The sequence below is a fragment of the Ovis aries genome, chromosome 7, assembly GCF_016772045.2.
Source record: "Ovis aries strain OAR_USU_Benz2616 breed Rambouillet chromosome 7, ARS-UI_Ramb_v3.0, whole genome shotgun sequence".
Lineage (NCBI taxonomy): Eukaryota > Metazoa > Chordata > Mammalia > Artiodactyla > Bovidae > Ovis > Ovis aries.
In genome coordinates this window covers 71221012-71247932 of record NC_056060.1, presented here as the reverse complement: position 1 = coordinate 71247932, position 26921 = coordinate 71221012, and the positions used below count along the sequence as shown (strand labels likewise).

At 34.7% G+C, this 26921-nt stretch overlaps 1 protein-coding gene across 4 annotated transcripts in view; it reads right to left on the bottom strand.

Moving 5' to 3' along the window:
• Positions 1-26921, bottom strand: part of SLC38A6 (solute carrier family 38 member 6) — a 64926-nt gene that overhangs the window by 11721 nt on the left and 26284 nt on the right. For all 4 annotated transcript variants that reach the window (XM_004010701.5, XM_060418136.1, XM_042253070.2 and 1 more), the window contains exons 6-10: positions 16536-16614; positions 6677-6759; positions 6150-6208; positions 705-770; positions 407-460 (exon numbers count right to left, since the gene is read on the bottom strand). In XM_004010701.5, coding sequence (XP_004010750.1) covers positions 407-460; positions 705-770; positions 6150-6208; positions 6677-6759; positions 16536-16614 — 341 coding nt within the window. The remainder of the gene's footprint in view (positions 1-406; positions 461-704; positions 771-6149; positions 6209-6676; positions 6760-16535; positions 16615-26921) is intronic.

Here is a 26921-nt window from a genome sequence, read left to right as displayed (position 1 = left end):
GTTTAGCCACAGACCAAGGTTCTACTCACAGGGGAGGAGTTTTTGATATAATTGGCTATTTAGCTTTACAAGTCCAGAGGGCAACAGGAAGTCTGTATCCACAGAGGACCTTATTGGCCAGACCAGACATTCGGTAAATCTGTTCTTTTAGGCAGTGGCCCATTTAAAACAGGCTCCATTTAAAGGCATGCCAAAAAAAAAAAAAAAAAAAAAAAAGGTGGCTGTTTCATAATGGGCCACCCTGTGTTAAATAATATTATTCTTCTGGTAAGCAACCCTATACTTAGCACTTTCATGAAAATTAATTAGGTACAGGTACAAAGACCTAAGAGACTCTGTTACACAAATCTCTTAAAACTTGAAATGTGAAAAATCAACCGAAAGTATCTGTTAATAACTTACACACCTCTTTGGAGAAATGAAAGAGCTTTGGTTTACAATCATCTGTAGCATTTGAAATCTGTTTAAGAGGATTGAGGGGAAAGAGAGAAACCAACAGTTATTAAAAGTTAGAACACTTCGGGGGGAAAAAAAGAGAGAAAGAGAGATGAATTTATTATTATTGGGCTTTCAAATAAAAATATTTCAAAACAAAGTTCCAAAATGCAATATAACCATACTTTTTAAATTAACTTGGAAAAAACCATTATCAGTCAAAAAATTTTAGCTTAAAATAAAACAAAAAGCAAGAAACAAACTATTACCTGGAAATACTGTTCTACATAATTTAATGTCAGAGGACAAGGGATGGACCATTTTTTAATTATTACCTGTAAAAATAAGTAGAATCAGATTATTTCTTACAAATCTCATGATAAGAAATTGATTTCAAATAGGTCAGCATTTTTTAAAACTAATCTTAATACTGTAACAAATAATATGCAAACAGAAGATATTTTATTTATGGGATTTTCCCTGGTTAGAATGGGGTCATCATTTGATATGTGCCCTATAGTGGGGGAGGGTGGGGGTGCTGTGTATCTATTTAGTGGAGATCACCCCCACTGAACATTGAGAATACTCTCATGTCAGCTTTCAAAACTCCAACAGTATCAAGGCATTAAAAGAAAATGCAACTCAGAATGGGAACATGATGTTCCCCTATACGGCTATTTGTGGACCTGGCATCAGTAGCAGATAGAGAAATATTAATAGCAGTTTTAGAAATGACCACAGGCAGACGCAAAGGGGGAGGGATGGCTGATGCATGAGCAGTTTTTCCTCGTTGTTATCAGACTTATATTATTTTTTGTTGCATGTGGATGAATCTGGCAAAGAATAAGAGCACAAAGCTAAGGAACTAGAGATGATAAAGTGAATTTTTTAAAAAATTGAAAGAAATCCAGGAGAATGCTACTTCCCAGAAACAATCAGTGAAAATGGTTAGGATTTCACTCTTAACTGTGGGCATCCTGTTCCTAGACCTACAGTTGAGTTGTGCCAGCATCATCATTGTTGTGGTTGTTTCAGGGCACATCATTATTCCGTAAATTCTTGCTCTGGGCTGAAACCCAGCAAACAAAAGAGCAAGGGAGAATAAAGGAAGCATCTGTCCTTTGTAGCAGACAAGTAAGTAAACACTACTCCTATTTGCTATCTATCTAGTTTTGGATTTTAACTAATTCAATCAAATTTTTATATAGTGATAAACTGAAAAAAATATACTTTCAGTATTAAGTTAATGAGTGAACTGAAAAGTTACTCTTATTTAAAACTCACCAAGGGGGGAAAAAAAAGAACTACAATGATAATTGAGCAAGTTGCTTTGACATTTCTAGGTAAGTTTTTAATATGAAATAAAACTAAATAGACAATTTATTAGGAGGAAAAAAATTAAAAGCAATAATTTCACCATGTTTTTCTGATATGTTTCCCCCAAACGGGCAAGGATGGAGTAGGGTAAAAGGTTGTTGCTGGTCTCTCTCTTCAGCCCTGCTCCAAACCCAGCATCTCACATTTCCTCCTCACTACTAGTGGAGGCATAGCAACAACCATTTACTGATCATGTACCAGATACATTGATAAAGGTCGGTATGTAAGCCACTTTATTTTATCAGCTGTTGTCACCAGACTTGCAAATCCTAATACATCAAAACAATGCTCCAAAATGCAATATAATTATTATTTTTTGTTAATAAAAAAATACTGCTTCTCAGCCTTCTGGCTAAGATCAAGTGTAGAAAATATCATTAGCAGCCTGAATTTATATTAACATACAGTTCAGTTACTAGAGCTTATTTCTCTGCAGAGACCCACCTCAAGCCCAAGCCTGGGGGGAGACAGAAGTGATGTCCTAGAAAGCAGAAGTACAGGACAGGCATGGCAGATACCCCATAACAAAGGGTAACAGGAGGTCCTTGCTCAGGCTGAAGGCAGAGTACAGTAAGAAGATCCACCCAGGGGTTAGACAGAAAGACAAAGAGAAAAAAGGTTAAGCATCAGAAACACTTGCTCACTTGCATAAAAGGCCTTTCCTTCTCTCTGCTCCAAGACCTTCCCATCTTTCAAGGCTGAGCTCAAATTTTATTTCCCTCCACTTCCTTCTTTACTCTAGCTGTTGGTGATCATTCTCTCTTCTCAACTCTTCTAATTCCTATTCTGAAGCAGATATATCAACATTTAACTATGTATTAACTATGTTATTCTCTATTTTTCTCTAATAAATTTACCTGATTTTCCCAACTTGATGGACAGATCCTTACGAGTAGTATCCTAGTTAAACTACCACAATTCTGATGACTAATATACTGCACGGAAGAAGAAAAGCCAAATCTAACCAAAATCCATTCAGATGGCTATTTTCATTATTGATTTATTAAAATGTTAGTTCTAATATTAGTATTAGAATACTAATCTGTTATTATTCTCTCTTAAGACAGCACTTTTAGAAACAATGTAAATTTGTGTTAAAAAATGAAGCAAAAAAGATACCATCATGCTGAGCCACTGTTACAACAAACTTTATTTTTAAATTTTTAGATATTTCAGCTGGAGCAAAAATTTATGTCAAAAAATTTTAAGCAAAATAAATATCTGGGCTTCCCTGGTGGCTCAGACAGTAAAGAATTTGCCTGCAATGCAGGAGACCTGGGTTTGATCCTTGGGTTGGGAAGATGAATGGCTACCCATTCCAGTATTCTTGCCTGCAGAATTTCATGGACAGGAGTCTGGCAGGCTATAGTCCGCAGGGTAGTAAAGAGTTGGACACCACTGAGTGACTAAAGCTTTCACTTTTTTTTTCAAGGATGTGGGACAATAGATGAGAGTGTAGGTTTTGATTTGCATTGTTGGAGAGCATAATTTAAGCAAATAATAATTTTATGGGCCAATTTTTAAAATTTTAATAATAAATGCTACACAGATTTACAAACACATATTGATACTTTCTTGGGCTCCAAAATCACTGCAGATGGTGACTGCAGCCATGAAATTAAAAGATGTTTGCTTCTTGGAAGAAAAGCTATGATGAACCTAGGCAACATATTGAAAAGCAGAGACATTACTTTGCTAACAAAAGTCCGTCGAGTCAAAGCTATGGTTTTTCCAGTAGTCACATATGGATGTGAGAGTTGGAATATAAAAGAAAGCTGAGTGCCGAAGAATTGATGCTTTTAAACTGTAGTGTTGGAGAAAACTCTTGAGAGTCCCTTGCAATGCAAGGAGATCCAACCAGTCCATCCTTAAGGAAATCAGCCCTAAATGTTCATTGGAAGGACTGATGCTGAAGCTGAAACTCCAATACTTTGGCCCCCTGCTGCAAAGAATGGACTCATTGGAAAAGACCCTGATGCTGGGAAAGATTGAAGGCAGGAAGAGAAGGGGACAATAGAAGATGAGATAGCTGGATGGCATCACTGACTCAGTGGACATGAATTTGAGTAAACTCCAGGAGTTGGTGAGGGACAGAGAAGCCTGACATGTTGCAGTCCACAGGGTCGCAAAGAGTCAGACACAACTGAGAGACTTAAGTCACTGACTACAGCTGAGTAAGCAATAAAGTATTTTTAAATTAATGTATGTACATTGTTTTCTTAGACATAATGCTGCTGCTGCTGCTGCTAAGTCGCTTCAGTCATGTCCAACTGTGCGACTCCAGAGACGACAGCCCACCAGGCTCCCCCGTCCCTGGGATTCTCCAGGCAAGAACTACTGTACATTTAATAGACTACAGTACAGTGTAAACATAACTTCTGTACATACTCGGAAAAGATGTGTGTGACTCGGTTTATTGCAATGGTCCAGAACTGAACCTACAATATCTCTGAGGTATGCCTACATGCCAATTAAAAGAGAATTAAGAAAGAAGGATATAGCGTGTCTTCACTGCCTCATAATAGACCAAATTTAAATTGTGCTAAAAGGTAAAAATCTGAGCAGATGGTTTGTAAAGTAGGATAATAAATGCAGAATAAGGGTATTATTTCCATATGACAGCTACAGGAGAAATGTGCATTGAGTTAAAGAGTGTCTGCCATGACAGAAATGAATACTGTGAAAACTACAATAGATGTGTTGTATCAATATCTTTTACCTGCTTCAAACTGTTGGCTATAAAAACCAAATTACTCCTACCTATGCAACACTTGTGTGGTCAATTATCTGTGAAGAAAATATTCAATGTTATGTATACTGATTCTCTTTAATATCTGTATGTTCATTTGCAAATACAGGCCACTCTTAACCACGTAGATGCTTTTCAACAATCAAATTATGACGGAAATAGCCTTTGCTCCCCTCTTAATGTGATACCTAAGAAGCGTGCTTATGGATGTTAAGTAAACACTGCAGTAATCATTTCACAACATATGTAAGTTAAGTCATCGTGCTGTACACCTTAAACTTACACAGCACTGTATGTCAATTATATCTCAATAAGACAGAAAGAAAAAGATCTTTTAAATAAGTGTATGTTCAATTCACTTACAAGATACAAGTCAGACAATTTGTGGAGGGAGGGCAATGATTCTAATGTTGGTAAGTTCAACAAATGGTTAAATGGAAACACTGTCAAGTATTTTTAGTTTTAAGAGCACTCATTAAATAAATATTCCTGTACACTGAAACCAGGGTCACTTTCACTTCATTTAAATAATCTAAAGCTATTTTATCCTTGTATCCCAGAAGATAGTTTAGCCTAAGTTATATGCATCCTAGATTGTTTTGACAGCTTGGAAATCTGTTTCTATCATATGGTTTAACTAATGATGTGTTGTCTTGCTCTTTTGGATGGCATGTTTCTTTCATTCATTTCTCAATAACACAGAAGAGTTTAAATAAGCTTATGATTTTAAGAGTTTAATCAAGCCATTTAGGCATGTATTTTGGAAAGTTTAAAATGTTTAATCCTACTTAAGGTTGGACAGATACTGACTGTGGAATAAGCTGTTAAGCAAAAAGAAAAAGGATCTTTCCCCCCAGAGTTTCACACAAAGATACTGTCTTTGGAATATTGAAATCTATTTTAGAAGAATTAAAAGGAAATCAGAAATTGAAATTCTCTTTTATCTTCATATGAAATTATTTTATAAATAAGTTTACCATCTGAGAGAGATTTTTCCTATAATTAAAATGAGCTAATTTAAAAAAATATTCCACATGTGAAAAACAGTATTTCTGTGCAGTCAGCTTCATGAGAGCTTAACCAATGCTTAATAAATCAGATGGGTACTCCAATTCTTACTAGATCTCTTCAGTGGGTAAACCCCTGAAGCTCTGGTTTCATTAATGGAACTAAGGTTTAAAATTAAGATGATTAGGATTCAAACTGATTTTACAGCTTAGAACCAGCCTGATTCTTATGCTTGAGAACCCCCCAAACATAAACATACATACACAATCTTGTACAGAAATAAATGAATACTTAGACTTACTCAAAGAATTATATTCCAAGGTTTTAACAGAACTGGTGTGCTCTTCTCTCTAGTTAACCACAAGAGAAGCTGAACCTGGAATGCTACTCTTGCTAAGCTTCTTCAATATAGATACTATGAAGGAAACAGTTTTGCAGAATAAAAGTGCTTTTAATAACACATTGAAATAAAATGGGATACCTTTTCAATAAAAAACAGTGTAAAGAGGAAAAAAGGACATTAACACAATGATTTCCATTTTAGTGAGGAGATAAGTATTATAGTATATTTTAAACTTACCACAAGAGCAAAGAACACCATAAAGAAAAATGATAAACTACTTGTGTAGCCAAGAAAGCCTGTAAAATAACAGTAAAATAAAAAGCAATTTATAAGGAAAGTGATCCTAACATACAGCTAAAGCTATACATCTTGGGCATGTTTTCTATTACAGTGCTTGGTATCTGGGGCTTAGGGCTGAGAATAACAACATTCCAACTATCTGTCACAGATCATTTATGTAGTTCTGTACAGCAGAATTGGAACTGGCTTACCACTAATGGCACACTGTAAGAAAAGGCTGCTCTTTAATGTTCTGCTGTAAAGATTTTATTTTAGTGGGGCAGACAAAATACTACTGCAAACCAAGTAATAGGTTAACTAGGCAGGGCTGAAGGCTGAACAACCTAAAATAAATCCAAGTTCAAAATTATTCACAATCACCTTCTGATAAAACTGTGGAACTGTGAAATTTAAAAGCCCCTTAACATTATTTCTTGTTTCTCTTTTCTTATAAACAAATAACATCCTCTTCTCTAAAGACTTACCTATTTTAGGAAGAAGTGCAAGAGGGAACACAATGCCAACACAAATGATTATTAGTAGTGTGTCTCCATCAAGATACCAAGACCTATTAGGGGAAAAAGTTCTACTTTAGGTACAGAGCAACTAAAACCACCTTGACATATTTTATAATAAATAATATATTGAATATATCATAAATATATTTAATATGATAACAAGTTTGAGGGAATATAAAGATTCATTAGAAATGGAAAGGACCTATATTTATAGCCATTATACCTGCATGGTAGAATGATGGATAATTTTTCTTCTTATACAGTGGTTTTACATATTTTTAAATTTTTCAGGAAAGGGCATGAATTACTAGGAGAAAACATATTACACTTTTCATATAAAGGTAATAGAATACTGAATGAAAAAAGGCAGGTAAATGTGTGATGGAGTATTTGATTATTTAAAAAAAAATGGATGCACAGTTTTTAAAAAGTCAGAAAGATATACTTAAAATACCAAAAGCAGATATTTCTATGTAGCAGCACTGATAAATCTTTATTTTATGTACTGGTGGCATATACAAGGTTTTAAAGTTTCAATATAAAAATACATGTGTTGAAGTTTTTAAAAATCAGACTTAATTCTCTAAGAATTTAATAGTAAAGACTTCTCTTTGGGATATAATAATTAAGCAATTCATAAAAGAAGTGCAACTAGTAAATATACATGAAGAAAAATCCAATCTCTGATGTTAATTAAAGAAATAGCTAATAAGGTTATTGAGATTGAGTAAAAATATTTAAAAAATAATATTCAAGGATGTGAATAATTGGTCCTTCACACAACATTAGTGATCTTGTCAATTAGCACTATCTTCTGGAAAAATACTGATAATGTGTGGTAATCTACTCTGAGAGAATAATCTAAGATATAAAGAATTTTATGTGAATGAAGCTGTGAGTATAACATTATCATAATATTAAAAAGTTGAGGAAAATCTTAGATAACCAACAATAGAAAATGTTTGTCAAAAACAGCATACTCAATGGAATGTTCAACAGCTTTTTTTTTTTAAAAAAGACAGTTTACTAAAAACAGAAAATATTAATGATAAAAATATAAAATAATGATTATTAACTATGTTTTAAAAATGTTTTGGGGGAAAAATTCAAAGGAAATAAAATGATAGCAGGGATTAGATAAGAGATGGTATTATATATAAATTTTATTTGCTTTGTCTTCTAAATTTTCTGTAAAGTGGCTATCATTTTTACTCTGAAATATATGCATGTGCACATCAAAATGGTAACAAAGTAAAATTCATGCTAATATGAGAGCTGGGAGCATCAAAGATAACAGGTATTACTCTTTCAAGTCGTTTGTTAGATGTTCTCTGAATTTCCAGTTGACTATAATGTATCCTTTCACTACCAGATAGCCAAAGTCTCCCACTGCCATGTTAAATTAAGAAAATGGACAAATTCCTAGAAACATACAGTGTACCAAGACTGAATCATGAAGAACTAAAAAATATAAATAGACCAATAATGAGTAAGGTCACTGCACCAGTAATAAAAAACCTACCAACAAAGAAAGGCCCAGGACCAGATGGTTTCACTGGTGAGTCCCACCAAACATTTAAAGAAAAACTAATGCCAGTGCTCCTCAAACTCTTCCCAAAAATTGGACAGGAGAGAACAGTTCCAAACTCATTTTCTAAGGTGAGCATGCCCTACTATCAAAGCCACATAAGAACATTACAAAAAACAAAACTTACAGACCAGTGTCCCTGGTGAATATATTATAAAAATTCTCAACAAAATATTAGTAAACCAAATCCAACAGCACATTAAAAGCATCATATATTATGATCAAGTGGGACTTATCCATAGGATGCAAGGATGGATCAACATATGGAAAATCAGTCAACATGATATAGCACATTAATAGAATATAAGATAAAAAACACATGGTCAAATACGTTAAAACATATAATTAAAATGCTAAAAAATATGTTTTATAAAAATGTTAAAAACATATGATTTAAAAATAGATGCCAAAGAAGCATGTGACAAAACACAATATTCATTTATGATTAAAAAAAAAATTCAACAAATTTAGTACAGAGGGAGGAAACCTCAACATAAGGGCCATGTATAACAAGCTCATAGCTAATATCATACTCAACAGTGAAAAGCTTAATATTTTTCGTCTAAGGTCAGGAATGAGACCAGGATGCCTACCCTCACCACTCTTATTCAACATAGTACTGGAAGTCCTAGCTAAAACAATCAGGCAAGATAAAGAAATAAATGGCATCCAAATTGGATAAGAAATAAATCTGTCATTATTTGCAGATATGATCTAATATATAGGAAATTCTAAAGACTTCAACCAATAAAACTGTTAGAGCTAATCAAAAAATATTATAAAGCTGAATGATACATAAACAACACACAGAAATCAGTTGTATTTTTATAAACTAACAAGTATCTGAAAAAGAAATAAAACAATCAGTTCAGTCATGCTGAGTTTTCCAATTTGCTGGCATAGTGAGTGCAGCATTTTCACAGCATCATCTTTCAGGATTTGAAATAGCTCCACTGGAATTCCATCACCTCCACTAGCTTTGTTCGTAGTGATGCTTTCTAAGGCCCACTTGACTTCACATTCCAGGATGTCTGGCTCTAGATTAGTGATCACACCATCGTGATTATTCGAGTCGTGATCTTTTTTGTACAGTTCTTCTGTGTATTCTTGCCACCTCTTCTTAATATCTTCTGCTTCTGTTAGGTGCATACCATTTCTGTCCTTTTATTATGCCCATCTTTGCATGAAAAGTTCCCTTGGTATGTCTAATTTTCTTGAAGAGATCTCTGGTCTTTCCCATTCTATTATTTTCCTCTATCTTTGCATTGATCACTGAGGAAGGCTTTTTTAATCTCTCCTTGCTATTCTTTTGGAACTCTGCATTCAAATGGGTATATCTTCCCTTTTTTCCTTTGCCTTTAGCTTCTCTTCTTTCCTCAGCTATTTGTAGGGCCTCTTCAGACAGCCATTTTGCTTTTTTGCATTTCTTTTTTTGGGGATGGTCTTGATCACTGCCTCCTGTACAATCACAAACCTCTATCCATAGTTCTTCAGACATTCTGTCTATCACTTCCACTATATAATTGTAAGGGATTTGATTTAGGTCATATCTGAATGGTCTAGTGGTTTTCCCTACTTTCTTCAATTTCAGTCTGAATTTTGCAATAAGGAGTTCATGATCTGAGCCACAGTCAGCTCCTGGTCTGTATCCCACTCACAATAGCATAAAAGCAATAAAATACTTATATATATTCAACCAAAGAAGTGAAAGACAGTCAAACTTAAATGAAAGAAATTGAAGACACAAACAACTAGAAAGATATCCTATCTGTGTTCATGGATCAAAATAGTCAATATTGTTAAAACGTCTAAACTATCCAAAGCTATCTATAGTCAATGCAATCCCTATCAAGTCCCAGTGACAGTTTTTTTTTCCTCAAAATAGAACAAAAATTCTAAAATTTGTATGGAACTACAAAAGGCTCCAAATAGCCAAAGCAATCCTGAGAAAGAAAACAAAGTTGACTTCAAAGTATACTGCAAAGCTTTTGTAATCAAAAAAGTATAGTACTGGCATAAAAAAAGACACATAGTTCAAAAGAACAGACTATAGAGCCTAGGCATACTCTCCCACCCCACATACTGTCAAATAATATTTGAGAAAGGACTCAAGAATATTCAGTGGGAGTCTTTTCAAAAAATTATACTGAGGAAATTAGATAGCCATATATAGAAAAATGAAAACTAACTTATACCACTCACAAAAATTAACTTGAAATAAAGACTTAAATGTAAAATCTGAAACTTATAATTTATAGAAAAAAAACATAAAGAAAATGCTCCTTGACATTGGTCTTGGCAACAATTTTTTTTTTAATATGACACCAAAAGCACAAGCAAGAAAGGCAAAAGTAAATGGAACTGAAATGAAAATATAAATGAAAATATAAAAATGAAAAGTCCTATACAATAAAACAAACAATTACCAGAATGAAAAGGCAGTCTACAGAATGAGAGAAAATATTACCAAATCATATATCTGATAAAGGGTTAATATTCAAAATATATAGAGAACTCCTACAATTGAACAGCAAAAAATCAAACAAATATAATTTTAAGATGGGCAAAGTAAATAAATAGATAGGTTTTCCCAAAGAAGATATATGAATGGTTAACAGGTACATGAAAAGATGACCAACATCACTAATCTACAAATCAAAATCACAAGGAAATATCACCTCATACCTGTTAGTATGGATATCATCAAAAAGACAAGAGACAACAAGTATTGGCAGGGATGTGGAGAAAAAGAAACATTTGTGCACTTTTGGTGGGAATGTGAATTGGTTCAGCCACTATGGAAAATAGTAAGTTAGTTCCTCAAAAAATTAAAAGCAGAACTACCACATGATTGATCCAACAATCCCATATCCAGGCATATACTTAAAGAAAATAAAAACAGGATATCAAAAAGATATCTGCACTCCCATGTTTATCAGCTATTATTCACAGCAGCCAAGTTACGGAAACAAGCTAAGTGTCTGTCAGTGGATGAAGGGATAAAGAAAATGTGGTATAAAACACACACACACATATACACAAACACACACTGGAATATTATTCAACCATGAGAAAGATATGTTGTCATTTGTGACAACACTGATGGACACTGAGGACATTATGCTAAGAGAGGTGTCAGACAGAAAAAGACAAATACTGTATATCATGTATATGTGGAATTTAAGAAACAGTAGGATGGTGGTTAGCAGGGGCTGGTAGGTAAGGGAATGGAGGAGATGTTGGTCAAATGGTACAAATCTGCAGTTAGAGGATGAATAAGTTCTGGGAATCTAATGTAAAACAATGTGATTCTAGTTAACAGAATTATTTTATATACTTAGAAGTTGAAGAGACAGAATCTTCAATATTCTCACCACAAAAAAGAAATGATAATTATGTGAGGTAATGGAGGTATCAGCTAAACACTACAGTGGTAATCATACCACAATATATGTGTATCAAATTTATACACTGGATACCTTAAACTTACACAATATATAGTTGACAATCGTATATGTTAACTCCAGGGACTCAGCAGTAAAGAATCTGCCTGCAATGTAGGAGACATGGGTTCAATCCCTGGGTCAGGAAGATCCCCCGAGGAGGGCACGGCCACCCACTCCAGTATTCTTGTCAGGAGAATCCCCATGGGGGGGCCTGGCAGGCTGTGGTCCATGGGGTCGCAAAGAGTTGGACACGACTGAAGCAACTAAGCACCAACACAAGCATCAATACCTCAATTTTTTTAAAAAAAGAAAGAAAACGTTTTCCTTTAAATCGGCTTCAACCCATGGGTTCTAAGACAAACTTTATGATTCACTGTCTCTTTTACACCTTAGTTTATGAAGAAGTCCTTTTTAATGTATCTTGAAAAGGTACTCTTGGGTGCTGACAACTTCTTCTTTAACAGAACAAGAGAAGGAGCAGCAGCTGGAGAAACACCATGATCATAGCTTGCCCTTCTCCAGCCTAACTCATATCTTTAGGAAATGCGCGTGCCAGACACTAAATCCTGCACACAAGTATTTCTAGCTAATGGGCCTGAAGCTGTGCTCTCTACATCTGCACATGCCCCTCAAGTCCTGGTATGCAGGAGGTTCTAAGAGAGCATGGAGACTACAAATACTACATGACACTTCCTGGCATATTCATCTTCTACTCACTCTTGAATATGCATGAAAATGAGAACTTCAAAATATCCCTCACCGAGGAACACCTGGCAACTAAATTTCTAAAGCTGGCAAAAAGCCCAGGGCTCCATGCCTGAAATCTCTTTCCTTCTGTGACCCAAAACAGACTCAGACAGTTGCAGCGCCAGGAGAAAAAAAGGCCCAGAGGCACACCAAAGAAGACTCCATCTGTTCTGCTGTCCCTCCTGTCATGAAGCAAGAATTGGGCAAAGGGAGTACATTAATCCTATGGAGCACATTGATCTTTTCTCCTGTGTTAAGAATCTTAGGAACACTTTGAAACACTGCAGTCTATAACATTTACTATTATGTATTATACTTTATAACTTTACATTATTTCAGATCATAATTCACTCATGTCCATGGAAGTCACACAATTGCCCAAAGCTTTAGGTCTGAAGATAAGTTCACCTCCTCCCAGTGGTAACTTGGAATCTCAGAGTTATGGAATGTTAGAGCTAGAAGCGACCTCAGAGATCATCTGGTTCAACAACTTCATTGTATATGTCTACAAAATCAGCAAAAGGACAACGACGATCTTAGTAACAGAAGCAATGGAAATACTCTCTATTCTTGAATAGTCACTCTGAATTTATGGCCTCATTTTTCTTAAGACTGTGATTTCTTTACACTCTCTTCACAAGATTACACTTTTAATTTCTGATATTAAAAAGAACTTAAAAAATTTTCTCTATCCCTAGTTTGGCTACTGATTAATATTAGTCATTTCTTATCTTTATTAAGTTATGTTAACACAGCCAATTATAAATACAATGCTTTTCTTTACCATTTGTCAACAATCAAGGCAATATAGTAATGCACAGTAAAATTAGCTCAAATTTCACGTGCATGTCACAGTCGACTGAGTTGTATTTGACAATGGATATTTTCCAAGGAGCAGAAATGACTAAACTTTACAAAATAAAACTCCAGCTTGAGAAATGCAAGCCAGTATAAAGAAATCGCAGAAGCACAATTGAAAAATCAAGATTTTAGAAGAATATGCTAACCTTGAAATTCTTCCTAAGTAGGGGAAGAAAAGAGCTATCTAACAGAACCCCTGTTTCCTACTGTGATCTAAATATACATTCTCCTCAAGCCAAAAGAATTAGAGTAAAAATTTTACACTTCCTAGAAAACTCGTGTGATCTGTGAATTTAATCCTATATGATAAAATTGTTCCAAGTATGAAATATATGGTATAGATCCCTAGCTGTATTGCAAATGCTTTGGCATGTAGATTTTCCCCCATATTTTAATGAAAACCAGATTTATTTATAAGTCGCTTTAATTTCATTCTCGAACGGAATGGAACAAGAGTATCATATGTTCTGAATTAGGATCTTACTCACATCCCATATCAATTATGTAACTCAAATGCAAGACAACTTAATTGTGTCAATCATATTCTGCTGACAAGATCATTAAATGTTAACATAGAGCTTCCAAGTTGTAACAGCCATAGATTTTTTTAAAATGTTACTCTATGAAAAATATAGATGCCTCATAAAAATTTGGTATAAGTATTATAGCTTCTGACTTCTAATAATAATTTTTGAAATTAGAATATTATAAAAGTAGTTCCTTTTTGATAACATCTTTATAAAGGTTTATTTTTCACAAAGGTACATCAAATCTTACATATAACACAGAACATAAGCACAACTGAAAATTCTTAACTGCAATTTATTGTAACTCAAAATCTAAAAGTATATCAATATTATACTGATCTCACAGAAGAAATACTGCTCTGTAACTCTACCTAGAAATAAACTGTGCTAGGTAGTCAAATCAATTACCATAACATTTATTTCTTAATTATTTCATAATATTAAACTTTTTTCATAGTATTAAACTTTAAAGACATGATTTATCTGCATTCTAACCAATTAATAAGTCACTTACTAATGCTTTTCAAAACTTTGAAATCCAAAACAAGTGAATATATATTACATTTAAAACAAGATGAGTAATTTTAAAACATCGTAACAGATGTTGCAAACTGTTCACAGTATTTTGAAGTATATACAGTTTTAAAAATTTCATTTCTGATGTAAAAATAACTGATCAATTTTCTACTAATATGAATAAGATGGGAGTTACTTTTTATTTATTTCTTTAAACAAATTAGAGAAAATAAGAAAATGACAGCTGATTTAAAATGACGCTATGGTAAAAGTATCACTTTTAAAGAAAGAAGACCTAAGTTTTAATAGAATTTCTGTCACATACTACCTTATTTCTAAAACTTTATATGTATTTTTGTCCCTCTTCTTTCCGCCAAGACATATGACATAAAAAAAGTAGATAGAAGTAACCAAACTCAGGATCAAGAAAAAGGAGAACACATGTGACAACTATTAAGATTAACACAGTTAATGCCATACATTCAAATTTGACTTTGACCTTTCTGGCAGTTAGAGCAAATAGGGAAAAACCACCTTTATACAGTTATTATTATTGCAATTTCTTTTTAAAAACTGAGTTGTAACTGACATACAAGATTATGCAGTTGCTTGATTTCCCACATTTACATTATGCTATCAGCTTACAAAACCATGTATATGTATAATATCTTATTTGGTCATCCCAACAACTTTGTTAAGAAGGCAATACCGGTACCACCATTACGCCAGATAAAGAAACCTCAGGCTCAAAATTAAGTTATACGGCCAAAGAAGTTAAATTAATTTCCTGAGATTACTGAATATGAAATGAATAGAACACATGTTTCCTTACTCTTAGCCTAACATTCTTCATTTTACCTCTTATTGCTTTGAGTTTCTTAGCCCTAAATTATAATGGAAATATATGGCATAGAATTTTTTAAGTAATAGAAGTTATCCTCATTATTTTTTACACCAAATGTAAAAGCAAATTTTACATAGGTGTGTCATTTAGCAATTGTTTATCAAAATAAGAGCATAAAACTTAAAACTAGATAAAGCTACAAATAAAACAAGGTAGCTCTAAGTATCAGATGTGACAATGAATATGGAAACTTTCTAAACTGTAAAGTACTATACAAAAGCACATCTTCCAATGATGAAAAATCAGTAAGGACTTCTCCTTACCTTTTTATCAATCACATTGTCTTGATAGTTCCTATTCAGATCTAAACTATATCATATTTTTCTTATAAATATGTATTTGTAGTTGTCTAAGTAGAATTCTTTCATCGAAGCCAACTTGTAAAAGCTAAAACTCAATTTTGAAAACTTGCCCTGCAATCCAGAAGAAGTTGGAACAAAATATTGGAGCAAAACAACCAAATATTTAAATCAAAAAGTCTGATGGGTTTTGGCATTATGATTTAGAAATTACATGAATTAATTTGATGACAATTGAAAGGATTCATTTAGCTCTTTCAAGTTTGTTTTTCTCAAAATTTCATGTTATATATAGTAAGAGGAAAACTATAATTAATTTGGAGTTTTTTCCTCATAAAAAAAGATGAGATAATAGTCTTTAGAACCCAGTGTTTTTATAAAAAAAAAAAAGGAGAAGAGCAGTATAACATGGTTTAGTATTATATATAATACTGTTAAAAACAGGAAATGAAACAATTTTTTTTCCAATAATGCTTTATAACAGGATTTTACACAAGTACACTGTAACTTTATCACTCTGATTTCTCTTTATCACTGTGGTTTGCTGAAAAGTGACAGCAGGATTATCTGCTCCCCTCCTTTAAGACCTTTACCGTCAGTGCTTTCAGCCTCCCGGCTCCTCCAACCAATCTTTCATATCCAGAAATTTCTCCTCTACTCTTCTCTAAGAGCTGGCTCATACTTGTCCTGCTCTTTCGTGGCCCCATGGAAAGCAGGGATTGCCACTGGCCTGTCAGAGGGTTCACAGACCATTGTTCTGCACATAATCGTTACTATGAACGGTCTGCAAGGGTTCCTTCTCCAGGACCACTGTCTCTGCATAACTTTGTAAGTGTCTTGAGGGCAGGAACTACATTTACCTTATTTCACAAAAGGGCTTAATAGCTATTTATTGAATTAATAAATAAATGAATACAATGTGAAATACTTTTTCTTACCCACTGTAGTCTCCAGATAAAAATTCTGAAATAGTAGCAGGAAGTTCTGTTTTAATGATTAAAAGATAAGATGACATAGCTGCAGACAGAATAAAAAGAGTTCCTATTAGAATCCTATAACTTTTAACCATTTACAGAACAATCTTATTTAGAAACACAGATACCAATTTGGGCTATGACAGCATGTGGAAGATTAATTCATACTGCACTGTCCTCAAAGAAAGATACATACCAGGAATGGAGATAAATAAAGATAAATAATTAATATTCTTTGCAGAGAAGAATAATTGGTAAGCTCATTAGGTATCTTTTGTTTACATTTCAAGTTCAAGGCAAAAGATTTAGGTAAGAGAAAGGTTCTTGATTACAACCCACTCAGAAACAAAATTTTGCTTGTGTGTGTGCATGCGTACGTGCATGCTCAGTCGTGTCTGACTCTTTGTGACCCCATGGGCTGTAGCCCACCAAGCTTCTCTGTCCATGGAAACTTTCCAGGCAAGACTACTGGAATGGGTTGTTATTTCCTAGTCCAGGGGATCTTCCCGTGAAGCTAGACAAAAACTCTTAATGCTATCTCCCAGTACAAGGCATTAGAGATTAGTTTAGCAACAATTGATATAGAAATAAGAGATAAATAAGTATAGCTAATAAATCTGATTATTTGTTCTTGCTTATTAGAGAGAGACCTCCGGCCAGTAGTCTCACTTCTTCTCTTTCTCTGCTACTGTCCTTCCACACACACTTTGGACTCACGCTATTATAAAACAATAGCAAAGTGCAAAATGAGTTACATTTTAAATTGCTCTCCAAAACAGATTAGAAAAGATTCAATTGAAATTATTAAGCACATTAAAGGGACAAAACTTACAATTATTATTCTGTTTTATTAACAGGGCTCTTTTATATTATGTAAATAAAACCCAAAGTTAGCATTATTTCTCACATTCTATCAGACAGGATTCAAGAAATAACCTGCTTTTACAGCATGTTAATAATGATCCTATTTCTGGTGTAGCTATTAAAAAAAAAAAAACCTCACATCTTATAAACCTTCCATCCCACACTGGGAAATGTTTTCATATGGTTACAGAATAGAGAACTCATTTATATGTAAATAATTGAGCTTAAACTTAAATGCTTAAGTAACGTACAGAAACCCAGATGATCTGGAGTCAGTTTAACAGAGTAATAATCTCTGTTTCCCCTAGAGATTAAGTATATATTTAAAAAGAGCCAACAAGAATATGTCCATGAAGAATAGAGAGCACTCTGTGTGCATGTTAACTTTATTACTTATTTATATTTCAGGAAACATTTCACTTTCTCCTTGGACCTACAAAACCAAGAACGTAAATGAATGCCAAGTCTGAATGGCAAAAATCTGAGGAAAAACTGATTGAAAAGCTCAAAGAGTTAAAAAAAAAGAATGTATATTTTTTCAATCAACAAATATAAAAGTAGCTGAGCTTCACAATTATTACAGTGCTGCATGACTGCTCAACCCTGGGGGAAAAAAGGTTATATACTAGTTTGTGTATAAGTTTATATGAAGATAGGCAATACTTACACATATAAACACATACACTCTCATTTTTTTTTAAATAAAATAACATGTACCTATGGCAAAGTAAAATTTAGAGCAGTTAATGGTCACTTCTCTTCAGTGAAAATACACATATTCACACTTTGCAGTTTATGACCATTTCTTTTCCCAGCGGAAGTACAACTGTTGAAACAAAGCCTTTTAGTCAGCAGAAGTACAGCATGTTTCTTCAAATACTTTGTTAGTTATGGGACATCACAATTAATTGTATGTGGAAAGATATTCTAAGTCATTCATATTCTCATAGGGAAAAATGCTACCAGTTTGGTACAGAACAGAAGGAAGGTTTAGATTAACCTTCTCCACTCAAGAATTTGGGGGTCTTTGTTTGTAATACTTTATCTATTCCAAAGAATCATACACATATGGTGTGATGATGAAAATCATGAACTGAATTTTCTGAAACTGGCCTAGGGCTACTTAAATATATCTTGCAAGGAAAAAAAAAGACAAAAGTACCTTTAAAACAAGGAATGCAGACTTCCTACACAATGTAATTTATTATCTGTCCATCAGTCTTTCTTGCTTGGATTAATCCAATACCACATGCTTTACTAAGGTTTCAGACATTCATCTCTTTCAGTAATTTTCTATTATTTCTTTTAGATCTTTAGTTGTAAAAAGCTTCAATGAATATGAGATCCTATTTCTTCCTAATATACAATCTGTCATTCTTCCCAGAATTTCTATTAGCCCCTGGCTAATCATTTGATCACGTTTATCCTCTGTTGGAGCCTTAACTCTTTCGTTTTCAAATGGGAGTCCTGTTTCATTAGATTTCAGTCTGGAGAATCATGTATATTTCAAGAAATATGAACTCATCAAACATGTTTCTCTCTCAAAGAGTCTCAGCATACAAGATATAAATATAACAAAACATGTAAAATATTGCTCCTTTCTTAGAGAATGCTGGTGTTTTAAGAGCTACAAAACCACAGAGCTCATGTGAGGGGAAACTCCACTGATGAAACAAAGAAAGATACCACTCTTTTTACTGTGTAGATTATTTTTTCCTAGCCACAAGTAAACTTGCATGTAAGGACTGGCACCTTAACATATTATAAATATACATTAAGTTAAGAATACATCTTAGTTAGATTTACATAAAAAGAATAATCAGCTCAATAAAATAAAGTGGAAAAGCTTCAAAAATATAAAATCAATAGGAATGCTTATGTATCCATTGTTTTTTTCCAATGGCTTCCCTGATAGCTCAGTTGGTAAAGAATCCGCCTGCAATGCTCCAAAAGTTGCCTGCCACACCTTTCATCTCAATGTGTTCTATTAATAGCATAAGGAAGTGTTTAAGGACTTATCTGACAGACAGGTCATAAGCAAGAATTTGTAAATGATTTTTGCTGACATCGATACACAGCATGGACTCCTAATACAACACACACCATGTTGTCCTCTAAATAATAGCTGGAGCAGGGTCATCCACAAAAGCCATGGCTATAGTTAAGTGGTTCTCCATACCGCCACAGCCAGAATTAGGGCTAGAAGACATACCTTAGTGACAGGTATTCAGCCATTATAAATCATTTAGTTTCACCACATTAACTGAATAGATATTCTTTTCTCCCTCATTTTAAACCTAACTAATAGAACTCGTTTAATAGAAACTGCCCTAGGAAGGAAATAAAAATCTGTCAACTTAATCAAAACACAGGAGTTGAAAGTATTTTATACAAACCATGAGGAGAAGCAACTGTACATTAAGAAAAGACTAAAATAGGGTAAAATTTGATTAGGCAATAGCAAGTGGTAAGGTATTAATATTGGTTGATCTAGTCATAAACAGAAACACATGAGTTGGGAGCATGGAGGCTGAGGGGAGAGATGTCAAAAACACAAAAGGGGAAAGTGCTCTTCTGGAAGAGGAGAATTACAAGAAGAGCAACATTGGGGCGGGGGCCTAGGATGCCTATTCCAAGTGATTTACAGGTTACTTTCTCCTTTACATTTATTTCTTCACCACAAACCTGTGAGGCAGATAGTCTTTATTTCACAGATGAGGAAATGGGGACTCAGCGAGTAAACCTGCCCAGGATAGTGATGGTGGCAACAGCCTGTCTGGCTTGAGAAATCTACTCTATTAACTGTTACACTATGAGAAAGTGCAGAGAAGCAAAGTGAAGAAGAAATCCACCACAGCAAAGAAAAATAAGAAAGGTCTACCAATAGGAGCACTCCCCAGAATTATTCTTTTTTCATCACCATTTAAACAGTAAATTGTTTCTGAATGCTGAGTTTCACAGTTGCATTCAAAGAAAACAAAGAATTTCTGTAACATAAAGCCTAAGTGAGAAGTGCTAAAAACACTTAAAATGTTTGTTTCACTCTGACCTGTATTTTCATTTCAGTTTTATAGCTGGTTTGGTAAAGTGATTAGTCAACATGCCTCAGACAAGCCAAAGAATCTCATGATAGGACTCTGCTGGATTTACCATGATGATTCTATTTTATCTACAGCTATTACTGTAGTTCAGAAGAGAAAGTGTCCTATTCTCACATATCTGAGATATTAACACTACCCTGAAATTGAAAAAAATATATAACAAAAATCAATCCCTCTTCCGACAAACCCTAATTCTCTCATAGGCTACTATTCCCAGAACTCCTCAAAAAAAGCAAAAGAGAAGACAAATTGGAGTTTGGAGATTTCAACTGGAGTTTGGACCTAAGAAACCATTAGTTTACAAAAATAATTATCCTTTTTGTTAAACATTTAAAATACATGTATGAAGGTTTAGATTGCACAGCTCTATTTTTAAGACAGAATTAGGTTTTTCAGCACTTGGAAAAAGTTCAGCAACTTCTTCAGGGATTAGTCAGCCAGTTCTACACAGATGAACTGGGGGAGGAAATAACAAGTTTGCCTTTCCTTCTAAAAGAGATTCAATTTTACTTCAAACATGTTTTCGGTCATGGATAGCAACTGGTTTATTCTATTCAATGTGTCTTATTAACCTGGCGTTCCTACTATATGTCCAAATGCCACTGAAAGGCTATTCCCGCTCAACACAGGGCACAACAGAATCTCTCCTTTTAAAAAAAGATTTAAAAACAAAATTGAAAACAAGGTCATTTCCCTACTTCGTGTACAAATGGAAATCAAAAATATATGGAGGAACTTTTCCCTTCCATAACCCTAGGAAAATATACATATTTGTTTTATCATCTATCAAGATCTTAAACTTGAATAAAAACTGACCAGAATATTTACTGTCCTGAAAACCCTATAATTAAACTTCAATAAAACTTTTTATTAAGAAATACATTATTTTCAAAAACATATTTAAAGTGACACGTAACCAGTAAATTTTGTCAAAGGAAAGACTTTTGAGAAAGATTCCCCCTCCAAATTTCCTCTATTTCTCCTACTCTAAGACAGAGCTTTCCAGAATTTCCAGACAATACTATTCAGGCCTCAAAAAAGACTACGGATGAGCTGACCAGCAGATGGCATTGTAACAGCATGCCCAACCCCTATTTCCCAGGTGATAGTACAAACTAGTACTTCTAAGGCTTCCATGTCTTACCAAGACAAAATAGCAACAACTTTTTTTTCAGGAATAAAGTAAAGCCAAAATGTTTCTAATTTAATATTACAACACAATTTTGAAAAAATACTAAGAATTTGGCATTTTTATAATTCTCAACTAAGAATGATCTTATTTATACCTTTCTGTTTATGAGACTTAGAAACTGTGCCACTTGACCACATAAAAGGGCTCTGAGTTGCTCTTAAAGTTGAGATTCCCAAACTGAGGTGTGAATCAAGGCTGCCAGAGTAGATCTGTGGTTCTCTGTCAGTCTGGAAAATCTGGGTCATTATGGCAATTTCAGGAGGTTTCAGTAAATCTAATATTTAGGGTTCTCTTTTCACAATATGCAGCAGTGATTCAATCTTTATTCTCTCTTAAAGAACTAAGGAAAGAATATGCCATCAACAGTGGACCTTCATATTTCAGAAGAGCAAAATAAGAATTTAACATACTCCTAGGAGCCACTCTCCCTGCGTTTTGAGTTGGGCAAGAGACGAGATCAGAAACACCAATTACCTTCACTTTTACCACGTACTCATCAGAGTTAATAGGACTTTCTCTTAGCTTAAGTAAAGATGATTTGAGTCTCCTGCTTGATTTCTAGGATATTTTAGTTAACTGAGTGTTCTATCGCAAACCTAACGCAAATGCAAGCACATATGGAACTAACTACTTACCTTGGTTTTTAGGAAAGGACTCTCATAATCCAGCAAAATTAGAGGAACTATATGGAAGCCTGTACTTATTTGCTATTACAGTTCTTAGTCCTTTTGCTTATAGTCCACTAAATTCAAGCCCTCAGCCAGAGTTCTCTTCCCTGTAACAGCATTAAATATTAAAACTTCCAGATGCTTCTTTTCTGACTTTGTGTCTAAGCAACGATCTCGGCAAATGTCCCTCTGGTGCCTGAGGCACTAGACAGCTGGAGGCTCTCTCTGGCTCTGGTCTGTTTTGGGACCCCAATTCATCAGTGTTGGGAATCTATCAGGAACTGCTTCTAAGAAGTATTTTACCATGTGGCTCTCCATTTTCTAAAGGTAACAGTTTCCATAATCCTAAGAATAAGAGTACTAAATTTAATGAGTCATATTTTTTTTCTATCATAAAGTTCAGAGATTTTTCAAAGACAGTAGACTTTTCCAATCTATTTGTTAGACCACACTAGTTCTCTGTGACTAATACTTGGTGTGTGATTGATATTGGGGAAAAAAATATTTTCTGTGAAGTTCTGACAGTAGATTCTTCCCTAAAGAAACCATATGCTTACTTATGCATTCTGTGTGGTCTTCTCTTCTCAGTTGATCTTCCTTTTAAAGGAGTTCCAAGCCAGGTTGCTGGCTTTTCCTTCTCTTCCCCCTGCTCTTATTCCTTACTTTCTTCCTATAATAAATAAGACTTCAGTTCAGTTCAGTAGCCCAGTCGTGTCCGACTCTGCGACCCCATGAACTCCAGCACACCAGGCCTCCCTGTCCATCATCAACTCCCGGAGTCCACTCAAACTATGTCCATTGAGTTAGTGATGCCATCCAGCCATCTCATCCTCTTGTTGTCTTTCTCCTCCTGCCCTCAATCCCTCCCAGCATCAGAGTCTTTTCCAGTGAGTCAACTCTTTGCATGAGGTGGCCAAAGTACTGGAGTTTCAGCTTTAGCATCATTCCTTTCAAAGAACACTCAGGACTGATCTCCTTTACAATGGACTGGTTGGATCTCCTTGCAGTCCAAGGGACTCTCAAGAGTCTTCTCCAACACCACAGTTCAAAAGCATCAATTCTTAGGCACTCAGCCTTCTTCACAGTCCAACTCTCACATCCATACACGACCACTGGAAAAACCATAGCCTTGACTAGGCAGACCTTTGTTGGCAAAGTAATGTCTCTGCTTTTGAATATGCTATCTAGGTTGGCCATAACTTTCCTTCCAAGGAGTAAGCATCTTTTAATTTCATGGCTGCAATCACCATCTACAGTGATTTTGGAACCTAAAAAAAAATAAAATCTTTGCCACTGTTTCCACTGTTTCCCCATCTATTTGCCATGAAGTGATGGGACCAGATGCTATGATCTTAGTTTTCTGAATGTTGAACTTTAAGTCAACTTTTTCACTCTCCTCTTTCACTTTCATCAAGAGGCTTTTTAGTTCCTCTTCACTTTCTGCTATATGCCATGATCTTAGTTTTCTGAATATTGAGCTTTAAGCCAACTTTTTCACTCTCCTCTTTTACTTTCATCAAGAGGCTTTTTAGTTCCTCTTCACTTTCTGCTCTAACATATGCAGTCATCTGCATATCTGAGGTTATTGATATTCCTCCTGGAAATCTTGATTCCAGCTTGTTCTTCCTTCAGCACATAAGACTTACACACAAATAAGACTTACTAAATACCAAGTGCTAGGTACTTAAAAACCTAAATGAATGAACAAGTTACTTATAGACACGGAATACAAAGATGTAGGGGATAAACTGAGTCTTACTGAAAGATTCATGAAACAAATATTGATTAAGGAAAATTTTGCTTGATCCATGATCATCTTGCTTCTAAAGGCCCTGTTTCCTTTTCTCATAGATTCATCAGGGACATAGAATCTCAAGAAAACTGAGAAATGTTGAAGTGTTACAAAGAATAAAAGAGCCAGGAAGCATTAATCTGAGATATGATTACCTAACACAAAAGTAGCAGATTTTAAAATATTTTCATTTTCTATTTTACATAAATAAGATCTAACTTTCCTCAATATTTTCAACCTTTTATTTTTCATATAATTCTAAACACTATGGACATTCAGTTTCTATCATTTATATGGTATATAAAACTGTCTTTTTAAGGCAAAATCTTAGGTTTTTAAATAGAATTTTTTAATTATCTCATTCATTCAACAAAATTATTTATTGAGTTCCTCTACCAGAAACTAGGTCAAGTTAGGAAAACAAATGAAAACACATAGTTCCTGTCCCCAAGGAGCTTTTAAAATCCTCAACATTTAATCTTTTCATAGCTTTTCAACATTTACTAAATCAGAGCAGAAAAAACAAAGCCTTTAGAAGTAGACAAAGTGAGATTTGAGTCCTGGCTTTATTAAGGGGTAAAGGTAAGCAAGTCACTTATCCCCTCTGAGCACTGATCTCATCCTCTGTAAAATGAAGATAATATCATGCACCCTGAAGTGTTGCTGTTAAGTATAAAGTGTCAAGTATAGGCCTGACCTAAAGATAATTTATTATATTATTTCTCATTCCTAAACAATCACTGAAAAACTCTGACCACTTATACTAACAATGAATATTCCATCTTCAGAAAAATGCTATCTGAACTACATTATATATGCAGGTAGGCATCCAAGAGATGCAAACATTTAACCTGATTCTATACACTTCATATCATCTTACAAATATCTAATGTATCTCCAATTAATAAAAAGTCAAAATCCATTTGGAAGAAATAACATCAAATAAGTTATCTGTACAACGTTAAAGAGCCTCCCAAATAAATATGCCGTTTCTTCTCAAGCATACATGGCTTAGTACTGTTAAGGGCTTCCACAGACCCAACTTAGGTTAATCAAGAAACTACTTCTTAAGGTTGGAGTTCCTAGACTTTAACCTCAGAGGCTCAGAAGCTGCCCTAAAGGGTAGTTTTAAGAACTGAGACTCCCCTTTCTGAAAAAAGAACAGCATCCATGAAAGTTTTTAGAGCAATAGTGGCTGACTTGTTAAAGATACCTAAGAAAAAAGCAAATCATCTTTTGAACCAAGTATAACCCTCCCACGAAACTTTCCTGTAATAAATAGGCACCTGACTTCCAACCCAGTGTTCTGTTCCAACAGCAAGCTTCCACTTCTATTCTAATAAAGGAATAGTTTATGCACGCTAAGACAATAGAAAAATAGCTTTGAAAATATGTTTCAGTTATTACTTAGTGGGCTCTCAATAAATAAAATTTTAGACAATGTGAAGAAAATCACAAGGATGTTATTCTAAAAACTAAATAAGCATTACCAGCTTTTCTGAATTGGAGGAACATTAAAAATTTCTGTGACTGCTTTTAAGTGACTTTTAAAAAAAAGTTTCTAAAACAAAGCAAGCAAATCAACAAACTTAGAGCTGAAAGAACTGATGATTTATCTGCCACCAAATGCCGGAATCCAATCCCAATCCCAATCCAATCCCAAAGAAAGGCAATGCCAAAGAATGTTCAAACTACCACACAATTGCACTCATCTCACATGCTAGCTAAGTAATGCTCAAAATCCTCCAAGCCAGGTTTCAATAGTAAGTGAACTGTGAACTTCCAGATGTTCAAGCTGGATTTAGAAAAGGCAGAGGAACCAGAGATCCAATTGCCAACATGCGTTGGATCATTGAAAAAGCAAGAGTTACAGAAAAATATCTACTTCTGCTTTATTGACTACACCAAAGCCTTTGACTGTGGATCACAATAAAATGTGGAAAAGTCTTAAAGAGATGGGAATACCAGACCACCTGACCTGCCTCCTGAGAAGGAACAGTTAGAACTGGACATGGAACAACAGACTGGTTCCAAATAGGAAAAGGAATACGTCAAGGCTGTATATTGTCACCCTGCTTATTTAACTTATATGCAGAGTACATCATGAGACATGCTGGGCTGGAGGACGCACAAGCTGGAATCAAGACTGCCGGGAGAAATATCAATAACCTCAGATATGCAGATGACACCACCCTTATGGCAGAAAGCTAAGAAGAACTAAAGAGCCTCTTGATGAAAGTGAAAGAGGAGAGTGAACAAGTTGGCTTAAAGTTTAACATTCAGAAAACTAAGATCATGGCATCTGGTCCCATCACTTCACGGCAAATAGATGGGGAAACAATGGAAACAGTGAGGGACTTTATTTTCTTGGGCTCCAAAATCACTGCAGATGGTGATTGCAGCCATGAAATTAAAAGCCGCTTGCTCCTTGGAAGGAAAGTTATGACCAACCTAGATAGCATATTTCAAAGCAGAGAGATTACTTTGCCAACAAAGGTCTGCCTAGTCAAGGCTATGGTTTTTCCTGTGGTCATGTATGGCTGTGAGAGTTGGACTGTGAAGAAGGCTGAGTGCTGAAAAATTGATGCTTTTGAACTGTGGTGTTGGAGAAGACTCTTGAGAGTCCCTTGGGACTGCAAGGAGATCCAACCAGTCCATTCTAAAGGAGATCAGTCCTGGGTGTTCTTTGGAAGGAATGATGCTAAAGCTGAAACTCCAGTACTTTGGCCACCT